Source organism: Plectropomus leopardus, chromosome 5 (genome assembly GCF_026936395.1).
Source record: "Plectropomus leopardus strain MGB_pleo_1.0 chromosome 5, ASM2693639v1, whole genome shotgun sequence".
Classification (NCBI taxonomy): Eukaryota; Metazoa; Chordata; class Actinopteri; order Perciformes; family Serranidae; genus Plectropomus; species Plectropomus leopardus.
This window is the reverse complement of record NC_142180.1, coordinates 8,714,427-8,733,541: the sequence shown is the minus strand read 5'-3', so window position 1 is coordinate 8,733,541 and position 19,115 is coordinate 8,714,427. Positions and strand designations below refer to the sequence as shown.

The 19,115-nt window shown below is 38.4% G+C and overlaps 2 protein-coding genes across 2 annotated transcripts; one reads left to right on the top strand and one right to left on the bottom strand.

Annotated features, from left to right (window-relative positions):
• Positions 1-52: 52 nt before the first annotated feature.
• uchl5 (ubiquitin carboxyl-terminal hydrolase L5) lies at positions 53-8,111 on the top strand. The gene is made up of 11 exons (XM_042516348.2): positions 53-258; positions 738-801; positions 882-987; positions 2,387-2,512; positions 3,262-3,323; positions 4,618-4,748; positions 4,986-5,049; positions 5,303-5,405; positions 6,798-6,911; positions 7,180-7,278; positions 7,735-8,111. The coding sequence occupies exons 1-11, from the start codon at positions 183-185 to the stop codon at positions 7,777-7,779; spliced, it is 990 nt and encodes a 329-aa protein (XP_042372282.1). The 5' UTR covers positions 53-182; the 3' UTR covers positions 7,780-8,111.
• Positions 8,112-15,791: 7,680 nt separating this feature from the next.
• Positions 15,792-18,454, bottom strand: LOC121966249 (regulator of G protein signaling 21-like). The gene is made up of 5 exons (XM_042516360.2): positions 18,302-18,454; positions 18,096-18,185; positions 17,245-17,306; positions 16,866-17,032; positions 15,792-16,707 (listed from the first exon to the last, which is right to left on the bottom strand). The coding sequence occupies exons 1-5, from the start codon at positions 18,394-18,396 to the stop codon at positions 16,513-16,515; spliced, it is 609 nt and encodes a 202-aa protein (XP_042372294.1). The 5' UTR covers positions 18,397-18,454; the 3' UTR covers positions 15,792-16,512.
• Between the last annotated feature and the right edge of the window lie 661 nt (positions 18,455-19,115).

Sequence of the window (19,115 nt, the reverse complement as noted above, 5' to 3'; positions counted from 1 at the left end):
TTTCGACGGTACACGCTGTAAAATCAAACGCGCGCACCCACATTGCCCACATTGCACCGCATCACAGTGAGGTCACTCCAGTGCTTCAGTGAAATTAGCTTGAGTAGCGGTTGTAGTGCTAAGCTAGGACATTAGCATCTGGTATATGTGCGCTATAGGTTGAATAAACAACATATCGAAGAATGGCCGGAAGCGCAGGAGAGTGGTGTCTGATGGAGAGTGACCCTGGCGTGTTCACGGAGCTGATAAAAGGTTTTGGTGAGTGACTGCTAGACTAGCTGCTCTTTCAGCGTAACGTAACGTGGCTATACGGCAGCGCTAGCAAGCTAGCTCCGTGAAAGCTAACGATAACTTATAAATTTGCTACTATTGATTTCCTATGCAAAAACGGACATAATACTTTGAGAATGAGGCCAAAATAATTTGGAGGCGAAGTATTTTTAACGGCCACACAAGTGCTTCATTCTCAAAAAACATGCATGTAATATTTGTGCAGTCTTAGCTAACTCAATTAGGCAAGCTAACTGGCTAGCATTACTCAGCGTTCAAAACAACGGCGCGTGAAAACAAATCCCCACACATGACTGGCATTTATTGTGTTTTGCTTTGCTGTGTACCTGTCAGTGGGAAAAGCTGCTCGCTTACTTAACGTTTGTAAACAGATCGTGTATATTTTACTTATACAATTACTACTAGAGGTATCACTGAATCTGTGATGCTTTGCTTTTCCCTGTCAGGTTGCAAAGGCGCCCAGGTTGAAGAGATATGGAGCATGGAGCCAGAGAACTTCGACAACTTGAAGTATGTTTGTACCCGCAGCTTCCTGATACTGCATGCTCACTTTAAAGAGAGGCCTCATTAATGCACCTGTTCTGTTGCAGACCAGTTCACGGGTTGATTTTCCTCTTCAAGTGGCAGCCAGGTGAGGAGCCTGCAGGATCAATTGTGCAGGATTCAAGGCTTGACCACATCTTCTTTGCTAAACAGGTATATTTTGTTATGTTCTAAAAAGCACATACATTGAGCCTTTTGATATCAGCAACACATTGTTATTTTGCAGTCCATAGCCAATAAAATGATCAGCCTCTTGGCCTTTTCACACCTGAAAGTCTGAACCAAGGTCCACATTAAGGTTTGCATTTTTAAAAAAAATTGTATACATGTGATCTGGTTTGGTTGCAATTATGAGAGCGACCTTTAAAACTACACATAGCATATGTCCTGCCATCATCACCTACGTGAGCTTCATCACCCTATACTTGACATAGATTGGAGATTGGTTTGTAAATGGGCTTTCTTGTCCTCTTGTATCCCATCTTCGTCATCCTTTTAGAAATGAATTACAAATGTATTTTGTTGTCCACTGACTGTTGCTTATTTCGTCTCCTCCTCTTCCAAAGTGCTACCTTGGGGCATTTAGTTCTGTTGTGTTTTTCATTGGCAAACTGAAACCTACACTGTAAATTTACTAGCCTTTGATAACTTCACTGCTAACTTGTCCGCTGCTCCGAACGCCAGCACCTGTCTTCTCTGAGTGCAGTCGCACGTAGTCTCTCTGTTGCAATACCACACACACAACACTCTGAGGCTCTTATCTTGGTCTGAAAGTCCGGACCATCCAATGTTTTTACATCAGAAACAAACTGAATCATGGTTCAGTTTGATCTGGACTGACATCACCTCTTTTCATCGGATCACGATTCGACTATTTGGTCTTGATTGTGTTCCAGGGGAGGTTTCACATCTGTAATTTTGGTTTGGATCAAACTCAAAAGTCAGAACCAAATAAGGATGGTGTGAAAGGGATCACTGTCTACTTTTGTACATCTCATTTGACACTTTTTCTCTATTAACACACGTGTGTCCTTTTAGATACATTTGACTAAAAATCTATCTGATAAATTATAACTCTTAAGTAAGGGTCATTATCAGGAATTAAAAAAAAAAAAATCTACTCTATAATGTGCCAACTAAGGCTGCATGAGATGGTCACTGAGCTGATCAGAACAAATAAGAAAGCCAAGTGCAATTGTAAGACATTGTTATTTATAGTGCAGAGTTGTTCAGCCAAATTGGATAATGATTGAGGTAATGAATTGCTGTGCTTCTAAACTGAGTGTGGCAATGACATTAAGCACACAGCCCACACAATAAGCCACAACAAACTGGGAGGATGCTTCTCCTAACTCTGATATTCTTACAAGATGTAGAAGATCTGGCTCTAAATGGATAGAACCAAAGAAAATTAGCAATTCATAAAATTGGTATCTGTTGCAATTTACAATGGGTTTAATAAGGCTACTTTTAATTACATATCTTGCAGCATTAAGGGGGTTCTTTTGGCTGTCCAGTTAATTATTTTTGAATATTCTCTGTATGCTTTCAGGTTATTAACAACGCCTGTGCCACCCAGGCAATAGTCAGCGTTCTGCTCAACTGCTCCCATTCGGACATGTTGCTCGGAGACACACTGACGGAGTTCAGAGAGTTTTCACAGAGTTTTGACGCAGCTGTAAGTGCATTTATTTTAATTTCTAACTGGAATCTGTGCATTAGTTCAGGACTTTACTTGCCTACCCTCTTCACAATGTAATTTTCTGCTTGTGTATTTGTTAAAAACTATGAAAATTCTCTTTTTTAACTAAAGTGACACTAACATTTGGCTTGTACCTCCAATGACAAGTGATGCATTATTCATTCAAAAGAGTGTTCAAACTGCTTTCTCTCTGGGAGCAGTAATTTATTACACAACTTGCTACAGTAATTTCCCCTTCCGTCTTTAATACTGACAATTTCATCCTCTTACCTTCAAAACCACGATGACTCAGTTGTCTGTCCCACAAATGTTCAAAAGAACCAGGCTGAACTGATTTATGATGCTCAACTTCCCCTTTGATTTCTAAAAGCTCAAAGTCGAGTGACTTCTTCTGTCTAGAAAAACATACTTGGTGTTATTTTTATTGATGTTTAGTCGAAACCAGTTTAAAAACGCCCACAATTAATGTTGGGTGAAAAGAAGAGCAGGACTCACTGCATAGAAGAATGTATACATTCATAGACATGATAGCAACAAATAAGTCATTTATCTTAATTAGTGCCCTTTTAATATTAATACCATAGAAATACTAATTAGATGCATGGCTTGGTGCTAGCAAAAGGAATGTATAGTGTGTCCTGTGCAGCCTCTCATACCCCCGCTGCTTCTGTAAGGCCAGGGTTATACAGTCAGCATTATAATCCTGAACCTCTCGCTCTCCACAGATGAAAGGTTTGGCTCTTAGCAACTCTGAAGTGATCCGACAAGTTCACAACAGCTTTGCCAGGTAAGCTCTCGCTCATATCATATCCAGCTGCAGAGAGTCTGTTTGATTGGCTTCATGTTATTTTTAGCTCCCTCATTGGGACTCTGAACAGTGATTGGCCCAGTTGTTGCTAATGCACCTGTCTGCCTTTGTGAGGCTGGGGTCGTTCGTTGGTCACCCCGAAACTTTGTCACCATTGATTCTCTTGTAATAAATTACAGCTAAAAAACTTTTCTTCGCATGAAGCACAACTGAACACATTTTTATTTGAGGGCAAACAGGGTTCGACATATGTGTTTTTTCTACCTACCTGTTTGGGCAAGTGGGTCTGAAATCTACTTATAAGAAGTTAATCTTAACTCTCCTCTATATAAATTGATATATCTATTAACAGTTATCAAGTAACAACAAAAACAAAAGTTAATTGTTGATGTATATTGTTTCGCTCAAATCATCTAACAACAACAAGTTAAATTCCTGTTTCCACGGTATTTATAATGCTCGCTCACGCCTTAGCTCATGAACTTTGTTTTTACTTGCCACTGTTTTCCTGCTAGTGCCCACTTTGTACTGTGCACGTGCCACTCTCAACAGAGATGAGACGTGAGATGGCTCGACTATTTCCATCATCAGTTCTGCAAATTCACAGTGTTTAATTCTTCTTTTTTTTTTACCACTTAACCACCGGGCCCAACATGGCATTTTACTTACCCCAGGCACTCGGGCAATCTGTATTGTTTCGCCATGGCAATTATGTTTAATATTCTGTACATCACATTGATTTATTGACCAAGCTTGAGGTTGTTTTTTTTTTTTTTTTAGAGCAGAGGTCCTACTCTTTAAATCAGGGTCCCAGTGGGTGCTTAAAAAGTCTAAAAAGTCATTGAATACATTAATTTAAAAATAAGGCCTTAATTAGAATTAAAATGTCCCAAATCAATCTTTGTTTGGGGCAAAGATTTTATTTATCTTTTTTTTATCCTTGTCTAACCTCCTCTCTGACTTGTTGAGAAAGTTTTTTGTTTTTTATCAATATTTAAATTAGCTCATCTAACAAAAAAACATCACAGTAGACCTTTGAGCAAAACTGCCCCTCACCCTGAAGTCACTGATGTTGGTTCACTTTTTTTTTTCAATTTCATCCCAACTCACATTTTATTAGTCTTACAAACGCTTTACTCTCACTTGCCTTAAGCTGTAGGAACCCTGCTTTGAAAAGACAAAACAACAGCATCTACATTCGTTTGTGTAATGCATAATAATTATCTTTGATATTAATTTTATAATTGTGCATGTTTTTTTTTTGTATTTGTAGACAGCAAATGTTTGAATTTGATGCAAAGTCGTCAGCAAAGGACGAGGACGCCTTCCACTTTGTGAGCTACGTTCCTGTAAACGGCAGGCTATACGAGCTGGACGGACTCCGAGAGGGACCAATCGACCTGGGTAAGCAGAAAGGAGCCCTTTGTTATTGTTCTTGCGTTACTTTATTGTTTTCGGTGCCAAAATTGGCAGTTTAATGTTTTTAGTCTCTGAGTGCGAGGTCCTGCTGCGCACAGCTGGATTTCGCCCTGTTGGCCACGGTCCATTTCCCCTAAAAGCTGTCTGTTTTATGATGATGTACAGTTACTGTGTGGATGGACATCTGCAGGATTATTTATTTGCATCTGTGTGTTTCTTCAGGTGCATGCAACCAGGATGACTGGATCAGCGCAGTCCGCCCAGTGATTGAGAAAAGAATACAGAAGTGAATATCTTATCTCTATCTCTATTTCATATTTATTACAGGTGATCCAAATGCTTTTTATCACATTTGGTGTGGATATTGCTGCAGCTTTTAGCCTTTTACTTTATTTTAAAACTCTTATATTTTTTCATAGTTTTTAGTAGTATTCGCTCCGTATATCCAGACTTTTTCAGCCAAATACTGTACCACCTTTTGATCTTCTTGACAGTATATCAGTCTCTACTTACTAAACTAGTATTGTTCCCCTCTTCAGGTACAGTGAAGGAGAGATCCGATTCAACCTAATGGCCATTGTGTCTGACAGAAAGATGATATATGAGAGGAAAATCGCAGAGCTCCAGACTCAGCTTACCGAGGTGAGTGGCAGCAAAAAGAGCTAAATTCACTGCAGACGTGACAAAGAATAATGTATTCTTTCTCGATCTCCCTGTGAGCCTGTATGCGGAATGCATCAGATGTCGGCTTTCAAAAAGGCAGAGATTGTAACTGTTGTGCTCCAGAAAAAAACAAAAAAACAAAACTTGTTTTGCTTGGCACTCCATTCACTAATCTGTTTGATGTCACATCATTTGTCTGCCACACATTGTGCATCAGAGACACATTGGCTGTAAGAAAGGTGTGGTCTGTTCCACCTGATGTCACACCCGACGTCATTATTGGGTGTTGTCAGAAATATGCTCTGTTGCACCTGAACCAACCACACCTAACAGTGTTGTCAAGGTAAACTGATCAAACCCTAATTACAAATACAGTATGCATTCCTGCAGCAAGGAGAAGCATTGAACCACTGGAGGTCAGCAAACCCAAAGTTTCCAGTTTAACTTCCACAGTGTGTGCAAACTTATTTAAGGAGTGGGGTATCTCTGCTTATTGCATTATAGTGCTGTTTACCTTATTTAGTTATTACTCATGAATCTACATGGAGTTTCCCATCATTCTCAGCTGCAGTCCTTACAGTGGCCTAAAGCAGACCTTGCACAGGGGTAACAAACCAAAATTGTGAGCCTTAGAGTGCAGAGTTAGAGTTGGCAACCAGTTGTCATAATTTCTGAACTGTTTTATCCACACAGACAGATAATCTGTAAAAAAAATGGCATAAACTAGAATCCACTATGGTTTAAGGAAAACAACCAATCAGAGCTTAGGAGTTGCTAATGCAGCTGTCAGTCATTGCTCGTGAACTGCGGTCAAACTAGGCAGCGCTGATGGAGTATGTTACTGCATGTTACTGTTACTGCATTACCTGTTTCTCGCCTCAGATGTTTTCAGAAACATATTTTAGTGGACTTTTTAGCTGTACAGTAAGAATGTTTGCTACCCAGCCGGTGATATGTGCTTTGTTTTGGCTCAACTGTGTCCAACATGACAGCAAGGTCACAATCTCTTATTTTACAACTAAACAGTGCACTAAAACATGTTTGTGAAAACATTTTAGGTGATAAAAAGACAATGCAGTGATAGATTGATTCATACTTGATCAGAAGTTTGACCGCAGTTTACCAGCAGTGATACTCTTTAGCTCTGATTGGTTGTGTTTGTTCATGTTCACGTAGATTCTTGAAAATGCTATAAGAAGCACTACAAGGAGCAGAAACATGTTTCTTTTTTACATGCACTACTGTCAGGATAAAGCGACACTTTCTGCAAATATGACAAAAAGTTATTTTATTAATTAGTTTCTTCTAACAAAACTATGAAGGATTTCAACTGTTCATATTGAAAACTTTTTTTCCCTTTTGTGTCCTCAGGATGAACCGATGGACACAGACCAGAGCAGCACGTTTCTTAGCTCCATCCAGTCAGAGATTGCCAAGTACCAGCTCCTTATTGAAGAGGAAAATCAGAAACTTAAAAGATATAAGGTAGGTTTCTCCTCAACACCACATTCCCTCCCATCACATGTTGTAGTTCATTTAACATTCACTGTGATATAAATACAGGGAAATGTCCCATTGGGCTACAGTGTATTTTTATCTGTAAAACAATATATTTTGAGGTACTATAAGCACTTTATAAATGTAGAGGCTGTGTTTACTGCAGTCACCTCCAAATGAAGGTCTTTTGGATTTCCTTCGTAAACATCACTCATGCGCAGTTTTCCACTTGGTGGATTTATGTGTTTTCTCACAGATTGAAAACATTCGGAGAAAGCACAACTACCTTCCTTTCATCATGGAGCTACTGAAGACACTGGCAGAGTACCAACAGTTAATACCTTTGGTGGAGAAGGTATTTTCTTTTCTTTCTTTGTGGCTTTCTTCAACACTACTTGCTTTCTATTCATGCGTGTCCGGGGAGACTTAAGTACCTTGACATTTTGAAACGTCGTGGGTATTCCTCCTCATTAATTTTAATGGGATCTCTTGCAGTTTTGGGGGCTCTCGTGAATAAATAATGAAAGACTTTGGTCAATGTGAAGGGTTTTAAGAAATCCAATCAAACTTAATGAAAGGTGTTTCAGTTTCAGTGTTTATTCTGTCCACTAGAGGGCAAACGTGGCATCTCATAAGCATGCCATGCCGAGCTCATGAATAAGACTTTGAAGTTAATTTTGTTATGTTTAATAAAGTGCAGTAATTAAAATTAAATGTCTGCAGAGTGCGAGCCCAGATTTGGTATTATTTATTAATTCATGTGTAAATTCTCCACAGTAATAAAAAATGTTTTTTTCTTTTTTCTCACCAGGCAAAGGAGAAACAGAGTGCCAAAAAAGCCCAGGAGGCAAAGTGAACAACAGCACACTTCAGCAGAGAAGCCTCTTAATACACGCACGCATCCAGAACCCTACAGTCACTCTTTCATCACCGAGCCACATACAGATACTGTTTATCATCAGTCATAATGATATTAATGACCACGGATGGCCTGCAAGCACGTCTTCACTGTGGCACCCTGTGAACCATCCAGACATTAAGAACTGCACTGCAGGTGCAGCAGAGAGACTGTCCGGCAAAATGCTCTCTCTCCATGTGCCCATCAACTCTAATGCATGGTAGAAGGAAAGATGTGCTCAGATTATGTTCTGTCTTATTTTCATAATAAAATGTCTAGATGTTTGTGAATCAGTGTTTTCATGAACAGATTTTCAAAACTGATCAAAATCAATATTATTTATATATTTTATTTTTTTTCTCAGAATGGGCAATTATAGACATGTCTGCAGATATTTGTATCCACTGTGGACAAAAATTTAACACTTGTTTTTTCTCCCATTTTTCACAGGTTTAAGTTAAAAAAACAAGACTTTTTTTTAAGGCACTCAGTAGATAATATTTCTCTCAAACTTTGGCCTTTGTTAAAATCTGAGCTGTGAGCACTTCTTTTCCAATGTAATCCATCCACCTCACCGGAGTGGCATATCGAGATGGCGATTAAACAGCATGATAATAACACAGGTGTGCTTGGGATGGTCACAATAAAATGCAATTCTAAAATGAGCAATTTAATCACACAACACAATGCCACAGATATCCGAAATGTTTAGGGAGTGTGCCATTGGCATGCTGACTGCAGGGAAATTCACCAGAAATGTTGCCTGTGAACTTAATGTTCATTTCACTACCATAAGACATCTCTTATGCCGTTTCCCTGAATTAAGCAGTATATCCAACCAGCCTCACAAACACACAAGTCAGTTACGATGACTTAACTGCTGTTTACTGTTTGTGCAGAAATTCTTTGGTTGTTGAGACAGTTGCATCAACTGTTTCGGTGGCTGGTCTCAGATGCTCTTGCAGGTAAAGACGCTGGATGTAAAGGTACTAAGCTGGTGTGACTTAGATGTATTCTGTGGTTGTGAGGCTGGTTGGATGTAATGCCAAATTCAGGGAAACTACTTTGGAGCCAGGTCCCTGGCAACAGCTCCGGTGGACATTCCTGCGGTCATCATGACAATGACACGCTTCCTTAAAATTTGTGACCATTATTAGTCATTTTTTAGACAGTTTAAATGAAGAAGTAAATGAAGTAAATGAAGTTACAATTTGTTCTTGATCCTGCTACATATTCCGTGCCGTTGCTCGGGCATGTTGCTGTTAGTGGCATCATACAAGGCACACCTGTAAAGCAATCATGCTGTTTAGTCAGCGTCTTGATATGCTGTCAGGTGGATGGATTATCTTGGAAAAGGAAGTGCTCACTAACACATTTTAACACATTTGCAACCAAAATTTGAGAGAAATATTTATATTTCGTGTATGAAAGTGAAAATGAAAGTTTTCTATCTTTAACTTAAACCTGTAAAAAATGGGAGCAAAAACAAAAGTGTTCCTTTTAATTTTTTGTTCAGTACAAACACTCCTCACTTAGATAAATCCTCAGTAGTCAGATGTAGTGGTAGATCTTTGCCTCCACCTCCTGGTAAAGGAGAGGAAAAACAAGCAACAAGCACAGCACATTACAAAAAGCCATCTGCTAAACCTTATTTTGTCCAGTCTAAATTAATTAGTGTATGTTTTTGGTAAAATGGATATCAAACCTTTTAAAACAATCTTGCATTCAAATCTGCGTTCAACCGTTTGACCTGATGATAGCACACTGACGAGCTGCCAAGTCCTTATAAGTGCATCATTAAGAAACGACTGCTTCAAGTGACCCATGTGGTTTTTGGATAGCATCCCATGGCAGCATGTTGATGTTTTGAACATGGGAGTCTGTATTGGCCTCTGCGATTCGTCCTGTAAATCAACTTCTGGTTCGCACCACAAAAAGAAACCATACTCGGCTCGCTGACAGGGGCTGTGCTTTGAACACAACGTACGTCTTGTGACCTGCGTAGTCTGACGTATTCGCAGCGTGACGGTTGAAGTCGAACGTGGCCTTTTTCTATTTTTGGCTCCAGTGTTTACATACACACCTTAAGTACTCTTTGGATGTGATCCCAGTAGTCTGTTGCCAAGATCCTTCATGGCAACAAAATGAAAACCCACAGGTTTTACTACCAGTGTAGAGAGAGAACAGTGTGTCTGTTTTCTTAACCTATCTGAGGTCACACGGATGAGCAAGCAGAAAGCATTCATGGTGACAGTGTTCCAGTTTTGCAGGGTGTTCATGAATACCTTCACTGTGCACGCTTTGTCATTCAAAATAGCAATTGCCACATATTGTCCTTTTATTGCTATTTTATCATTTGTATTTGGCCAAGGTTGCATGACATAGAATGTATGGTTTGGCAGGCAGACACAGATGCAAATGCCGCAAAAAGAATTAAGTCTTAAAAATAGCCTGCTGCGTAACGGAATGTGTGCTGCGTCGGCCTACTTTGAAGGTCAAGGGAAGTTTATTTGTATAGTTCATTATCACATACAGTGTCTGAAAGGGCTTCAGGGGCCCATAAAAGCAGCAGTTTCATACCCAGACAAGGAAAAAATCCTTGAAAAATAACATTAAAGCTGCAACTTATAATTGTTTTCTGATAAATTGTTTTGGCTCGTAAAATGTTAGGAAAAAAAACTCAAGATGGAATTGCTTTTTTTGTGTTTTTGTCTGACCAACAGTCCAAAGCCCAGAAGTGTTCAACTTTACAATGATATAAACCACAGAGGCAGCAAAGTTGAAAAGCCAGAGCCAGAAAGTGTTAGGCTTTTTTCTTTTTTGATAAAGATGATTAACAGAGTTTTCATAATTAGCATTTTCAGAAAAAAAGGGAAGGGAAAACAGTTCTTGTAAATCAGCCTATAAAGGGTTTAAAATACAAACAAAAGCATGCATCTACAGCAATGCTAACAGCACTGTGAGGCTGTACTTAGGAACAGCACTTCCATGAGCTAAATGCTAACGCCAACATGCTGATATGCTCTCAGTCCTAACATGCTGATGTTCAGCAGGTAAACCATGATTACCATACTGCCTGTCACGCTTCAGCATGTTAGTCTAATTATCACCAAACACAAGGTACAGCTGAAACTGATTGGATTATCATTTGTTTTTCAGGTATTTGATCACAAAAGGAACAAAAAAGAAATACCAAAGCGACAAAGCGTATGAGAAATTATGATAGTTCCTCCTGAGGGCAACATGGATATTGCTTTTAAATTAAATAGCAATCTATCCAATATCTGTCGAAACATTTGGTCCGATAAAATTTTGAAATTCTATAAGAGGCGCACAATTTAATGATTTTATCTACATTATAGTGAGTTAAGCGCTAAACTGAAAGTTAGCCGGTCAACCCCGGATCATGCAGGTTATTTTCTATGTGGCAGTTGAAGCATTTTGGCCTTATGTGCCACTGAGCAAGTCTGGTAGGAATGAACAATGCGGCATCCAGTTCTCTTAATACGTCCGTGGTGTAGCCAGCGGATATCAGCATAACAGATATCTGGGCCAAAATGTCCTTCTCTGTGCATTGGTCATCAAGAATTGAAAAGAAAATAACAGTCCTTTAATTTACAGCTTAACACATATAAATGCACATATTTAAAAAAAAAATCCAAAAAAATAAAGCTATAAAAAGCTAAATCAGATTGCATGTCAACCAATGTGTTTACCTGTCATGCTTTCCACATGGGCTTTTTATATGTATGCCATTGAAACCTGGTCAGAGGTGATTGGTCAATATTCTTCAGACTCAAATGGACTACAGATGGAAATCATAATGCAAATCTTGTTCCGTTGCCTACAGATTCTGCTTTCATATGCATTTATCTTATTATATGATGGTGCTAAATTTCATTGAGTATAGTAGGCCTAACATTTCATACTGGACCACAGAGGTGAACCAACTGATCCTTAGAGCCATGCTGGCAGTGTTTCTCAAAGTACAATTACTGGCATTTCCAATACTGAAGAAAACAAACTTTTATTAACACAGTTACACTCAAATATCTTCCCAGGTGGTCTAAATTTCAGATAACAAATCTCCTCCTCTAACCTGCAGGCCAGCAGAGCATACGCTTCTGCAGAGCTGCTGGTGTAAAAGATGACCTCATTACACTAGGACAGCAGGCCCCAGGTCTGAGGAGAGAGCAGGAGCTGTCAGCCTGTCAGGAGCTACGTCCCGGTGTCTGGCCACTGTCAGCCTCTACTATGAGTTCACGACTGGAAACAGCCTTGGTATCAGAGAGCAGGCACATAGCAGGCAGGGGAGGACTCTCTACTGTCAGTCGACGTGTTCTTTACACATTGTTACAGTACGGGAACGCGGCTGCGAGCATGTGGCCCCCCATCAGCTGCACACAGAGGAATGAAATGTTCCTCAAAGACGAGGAATGTTATTGTTGTGCAACTGAACATCCTTCACATTGTCTCTTAAAATATGTCAGTGTGTGGTATGTGGATGTGTCTGACCTTTGTTAAACCAAACACCCAAAGTGCATGACGTGTACATTAAACTAGTTCAAGTTTTGATATTCAAGATAAATCGCAATTAACAGTCAGTGGAAAATAAACTGTCTGAGTTGCAAAGTATTGCTTTACTTTGCTTTAACAATAAACAAGATATTTTAGGACTTTCTGAGCCTCATCTTTACAAGGACATATTGTAATGGTATCTATTTAAAGCTGCTTTTATCAATATTTTTATAGGCTATTAAAGGATCAAATAGCTGTGTACAGTGCATTCAAAATGCATTCAGGCCTCTTTACTTTTTTTTTACATTCTTATGTTGCAGCCTTTTGCTAACTCTTTGAAACCTGGATTGACATCAGTTTCTTGTGTTACGTTTGGATTCCATTCACAAGGGTTTAAAACTCTGAAACATGAGCAAAGTGCTTTGATTTCTTTTGAGAGACATGGCTATAATTGCAGCAAGCAGCATGGCAAGAAATGTCTTACAGATTGCAGGAAATTGCTGACAATAATTTTTTTTAAAAAAAGACAAAAACAGAGAGAGAAAAATGTTATAAAATAATGACAGCATTTAGCATGTTTTTCTACCCATTTCTGTGTTTATTTTTGTCTTTGTTTTGTTTTACCATTTTTCTTCTATTTGTTTTGTGCTAATTTTCTGGTAATTGTCTTTTCTTTAAGTTTTTACTAAGTCCTTGCTAATTTCAGGGTAATTTCTTATGAATTTCCTCCCATTTTTTAGAGAGAGATTTAGCCTATTTGCTCAGGCTTCAATGGTTACATTTATATTTTTCCCTCATCGATCTATGCTCAGTGCCCCACCAAAAGCGAACACAGCATTTTAAACTTTTTTACAAATTTATTGAAAAGATAAAAAACTGAAGTATCACAAAAGCATTCAGAACTTTTCCTGTTACACAAATTTAGCTTAGGTGCCTCCTATTTCTCTCAATCCCCTTGGAGACGTTTCTGCACCTTGCTGTGGTAAGTTCAGTAAACTGTAAGTGATTTGAAAAAGGTCCACACCTTTCTGTTACACCATCCCACGTCTAATGATCAAGTTTAAAACCAAGTGATAGGTGGAAGGACCTGCTGAGCTCAGAGACAGGGATGTGTTAGAACACAGTTCTAAGGAAGGCAACAAAAAACACTTCACCTGCCTGTGGTTCCACTCCCTTCTTTGGAACTCGTATTGTATGAGTCAGTGTTTTAGTTTTAAAACCCTAAATTTTACTGTCTGATTATTTTCAGAGCGCTCATCAACATTGTTTCCAGCTGCAGCAGATGGCGGTTTCAGCTAAAATGCTGTGAGAAACCGTCTTTACGCCATTTGCTCAGCACCAGACAACAAAGAAAGCAACTTATTGGTGAACACAGTGGAGCGTTTAGCAGCCACATCTCTTGTTGGTGGTGAACAAAGAAAAATAGACTTGCTAGGTGGCCACAAACTTGACTCCAAATGAATGCTTATGTTGCTTCTTAAATGCTGGAGAGGTAAATAAGTCAGCCTTTGCTATCATGTCAGCTACATCAACTTTAAAGGGACAATTCACCCCAAAAGCAAATTAGCAACTTTTTAAAACTAATCAATTGCTTTGATAACTTTCAGTCAGGATTTCAGCCCCATCACAGCACTGAGACTGTACTCATAAAAGGTCATCCGCCTTAACACTGATTCCGGCAAAGTCTCTACTATAGTGCTACTGGATCTAAGTGCTGCCTTTGACAAAGTGGACCACATGATTTTATTTGAAGACTAGACTAGAAAACTGGGTCGGACTCTGGCACTGTCCTTCAATGATTCTAGTCATATCTTCATGACAGGAAGTAATTTGTCTCAATTGGAAACTGTAAGTTACAGCAAATGAACATGACATGTGGGGTCCCACAGGGGTCCATTTTGGGACCACTCTTGTTCAATCTCTATATGCTTCCATTAGCCTAAATTATGCAAAATAACAAAATAGCCTACCACAGTTATGCAGATGACACGCAAATATACATATCACTTTCACAAAGTGATTATGAACCTGTAGAACATCTGTGCCACTGTATTGAGCAAATCAATGATTGGATGCATCAAAATTTTCTCCAACTCAATAGAGATAAGACCGACACCATTGTCTGTGGGCCACGGAAAGAAAGGCAGAGTGTCAGCTCACACCTTAAATACCTCTCTCTCATAACTCAGAGTCAAGCAAAAAACTTTGGGGTTATCCTGGACTCTGACTTAAAATTCCACAGTCACATCAAATCAGTAACTTTATCTGCCTTCTATCATTCAAAAATCAGAGGAATAATGTCAAAGCAAGATCTTGAAAGGCTCACCCACGCCTTTATTTCCAGTGGGTTAGATTACTGCAACGGTCTGTTCGTAGGCCTTTGAAAACAAGCTGTTCTGCAACTTCATTTCTAAAATCCTTACAATGGCTACCTGTCACTCAGAGAATTGATAAAATCTCGCTGCTTGTCTACAAATCAATCTGTGGCTAAGCACCAAAATATATCTTTGACTTGCTTGTGACATATGAACCTTCAAGGACCTTCAGAACATCAGAGGCCGGTCTACTGAGCGTCCCAAGAGTCAGAACTAAACGTGGTGGCGCAGCATTTTGTTATCATGCAGCACAAACCTGGAATAACCTCCTAGATGAGGCTCGACAAGTCCAGACCCTGACCACTTTTAAGTCAAAGCTAAAAACATTCCTTTTTTACACTGCCTACTCCACCCGCTAATGACTGCCCACTTATTTTTAAACTGGATTTTAACTCATTTTAAATTATCTTTTTATCTTTGCACCTCTTGTCTGCGCTTTTGCTCTTTTTAAAATCATTTAGTAGTTGATTTTACCTTGTCTTAACTCTTTTCTCGTTTGTTCTAAATCTGTATCTTTTATTATGTTTTTATATTTTGTTACTCTGTAAAGCACTTTGGATTGTCCTGTTGTATTAAATGTGCTAAACAAATAAAGCTGCCTTTTCTTGCCTTGCTAAAATCCAAAAATTATCTTGAATAACAGGGTCATGATTTTTGATTTTTTAAGTTTTTATAATGTATACAAACTGAGTCCCATTTAGTTCCATTATACTGCAATGAAGGCAGACATCTCTGCGGCTGATACCTCTAACACTACAACTCACACCAAAACAATCTACATTGATAATCATCTCTACATGTAATAGAAAAAAAATATGTATTTTGAAATTTTTGGGTGAACTGTCCCTTTAAAAGTAGTAATACATTAATTTTGTGTTTACAACTTGTTACTGCAGCCTCCAAGTGGCCAAAAATTTGGTTGGGTTTAAATAAATGGTCAATGAAGTGCTTACTTCAGCCGTCATGTCTAAACATTAAATTCAGATTAAACTATACTGTGATATATGGACGAAAGTTAATGCTCAAAAATGTATATTATTTTTCAGTGAATTCAGAAATAAATGCAAAAAAAAGTCATTTCAGAATTGAAAAACATAATTTATTTCTTGAGCAGTCCAGCTGCCTGCAAAATTAAATCACATTCAACAACGTGAAATATTTTACAATACATTGTCACAGTAACTTCAGGCCCAAAACAATCCTTGGTAGATATTATGAATATTATCATATAAATTATAATTGCACTTTTTGTGTAAACAGATGGTAATCCAGCAGAGCAACACGGCAGTGAATACCAGGGTCACATCATGTGTATGTGACGGCTGTGCAAAGTCTCTAAGTGGATATCAGCACAGAACTACATTCAAACAGCATGGTCGGTAAGAGACAGAGTGTTTTTACAGTCATCTCAGCTTTAAATGCACTTCAGCTGCATTTTCTTCAACGCATCATTGCTTTAAATACCAAAATCTAACAGCGTAGCATAAAGAAAGTGCAGGTAATGGCCTGGAGAAGAAAATGTAACCTTAATCCCATCTGGTAGCAATGCTCCGTGCACTGCCTGCAGCAGCATACTGTACAGCATCCTGCTTAAGTATCCCAACATCATTGTGAGCTCTCAGTAGGGCGGACTGAAAACAGCTTTTGTATTTCCCACACTCGTCGTTCTTGTTTGTGCTTGGGATTTGCATCGGGGTCTATTATCCCGAGGCGGTGCCCGAAATGAACACCATCAGTGTGTCTTCTCACACAGTCACAGCGGTAAACAAATGACTTCTGGAGTGGGTGTCGAGTTTGACTAGGACTTAATGTGCTTGGCCTCTCCCCTGGCAGCTGCACACAGTTCTTTGTAGAGGTCGGAGTAGATAAATCTGGGGTATGAGTTGTTCTCCATCAGGCTGTAGACTTTCCGCTGAGCTGCCAGGAAGCTGGTTGCGGTAGGCTCGTGGAGGCTCTGGATGATGGCATTTCTGGTGTGATAATCCAGGTTTATCTGTGACCAAAGTAATGCCATATTTAGCCTTAGACATCAATTTTTAATGAGGAATATTTTGTATATTCATAAAACTTGAAGTACATAAATTCTGATTGATGAAGCAAATTAAATAACTTATTTGAATTAATGGGGGATGCTATAATGACAGCTGTTACCTCTTTGGGAGCTTCGTTTTTAATGAACTCCTCGTAAATACTGTTGGCCTTGGACACCAGCTCTATGTCCGATGTGAGGGTCCTGAAATCCTCACAGGCTGTCCAAAACTCAATGTTCTCTTCGCAGAACTCTGACTTGAGGAAGATGCAAAAGGCAGCTTTCCCATCTGTGGGAGGAGGAGGAAAAGAGAAGAGGAAGTTGTGTTAAAAGAAGCTGAGGGACGCATCCATTAGTGCAAGGGAAAGCAAAGTGAAAAGCTTTTTCAGCTTTTGTTTTATTGAGGCCAATAAAGTGCCTTCATTCAGCACACAGTTACCAGGTGACCTTTGAGAGTCTTTTATGTAATCGTGCACCAATAGTGCCGTGAAGGGTACTTACATTTATGACTGAGTAGGCTGTCAAGTGACTGCGCCCACTGGTGCACGTCATCAGCAGTCGGCCTGAGGGGAGAGGACAGGAATCATATTATACAATTATTGAAGAGGCAACTACTACTTTTAAATGCAAGTTTATGGAAACACAAAAATTCCTAAATCAATGAAAACATTACTGTATTGCAAAAAAACTTAAAATAGACTATAAACACATAACAGTCTGGTTTGGTTTTATATTTTCATTAGACAATATATATATGGCATAAAAAATAATTAAAAATATATATAAACAATACAAAAAAGTAAAACAAATAAAATAAAGTATGTTGATACTGGGTGTGCAAGATAAAAAAAATAAAGTAAATTAAGTTAAATTAGATCAAATGTAAAACTTAATTTAAAACTAATCATAAAATAAAGATGAATATAATAAGTATATATATAATATAAATTTATTTACAAATAGTCAAAAAATAAATGTGAATAAAATAAGTTAAATTAGATTACATTTTAAACCTAATTAAAAAAAAAGTTGAATAAAATAAGTCAAATTAGATAAAATATAAAAAATAATTTAAAAGTCAAAAAAAGTTGAGTAAAATAAGTTAATTTGGATAAAACATACAACTTAATTTGAAAATAGCCAAAAAGATTTAAGTAGAATAAAATGAGTTAATTTAGTTTAAAAATAGTCAAAAAACAAAACATTTTTAAAAAATTTGAAACTCATAAAATAAGTCAAATACAATTGAATTACATATTTAAGATTAAATAAACTAGAAATAGTATGAAGCTCAGACAGGATGTTATGCATAATTATAAAATAACCCTCAAAATAAACAAAACAATTCTCACCTGTAGGATCTGTTTTTCATCAGATGTAATATCGACTTGGAGGAGTTTGTCTTCAAGAGAAATCCTATTCTGTTCCTCCAGTTTTTCCTCCTGGAAAAAAAGAATAATTACTCAGCAGTGTTTTATAGCAGTGTAATTCTGGGTAACATCTTTTACAAGGTCGTGACAACCAGATACATTCTTATTTAAACACCACATGAACTTACTTTATCACCTTCTTGTCTGCTGACAGGTCAGTGGGTTTCATACAGTCTGTGAACGCCATGTTATCTGATGACACAATAGTAGAGTTCTCTCTCATGGTTTATTCTCATCTCCTGCTCCCTCTTGCCTTGTCAGGCCACTATATAGTTTCTCCCTCCAGCTGGGAGGCGGGCCTGGCATGCTCTTTAACGTGATTGGCTGTTGCTGTGTAAACACAGACATGCCCTGGTATGACTCTAAGGGCCCGAGGCAATGATGGGCTGTCACTGCATAAGCATTCCCTCCCTTGGGCTTCCAGTTTTAAGGTAAGGTCAAGATATGACGTACATGATGTACTCAGTGCTCTTAAGTCCTAAAATAAAATTCTGTCAGGGACTAATGGAATTTTTTTTTTCTCTCATTTCTGGTGTGTTTTTCTTTCTTTGTTTACATTTTGAGAACATTTTCAACAAAATTGCAGCACCTCTGATTTGAATCCACACACAAAGCGTCCGAGGCACTGATTTTATTCCAGTTTTGCAATTTGCAAACAAAGTACATTCTTAAATACGAGAACTACAATGACCCCTTTACACGTTCCATTAAAATGTGTCATCTCCAGATTGTATCTAGATAATATTTAACCTGATTACACTTACACCAGGTGATAATGTGTCTCCAGTGTTCACATTGAGATTTGGTGAGATCCATGTCCTTAATGCATTCTCATCCCAAATCAGCAAATATGAGCACTCCCGGGTCATCAGTTTGAACAAGTAGATTGCTCTGTCTACCTCAAATATTCAAACAATTGTAGCTGTTCTTCACCATTTGGTT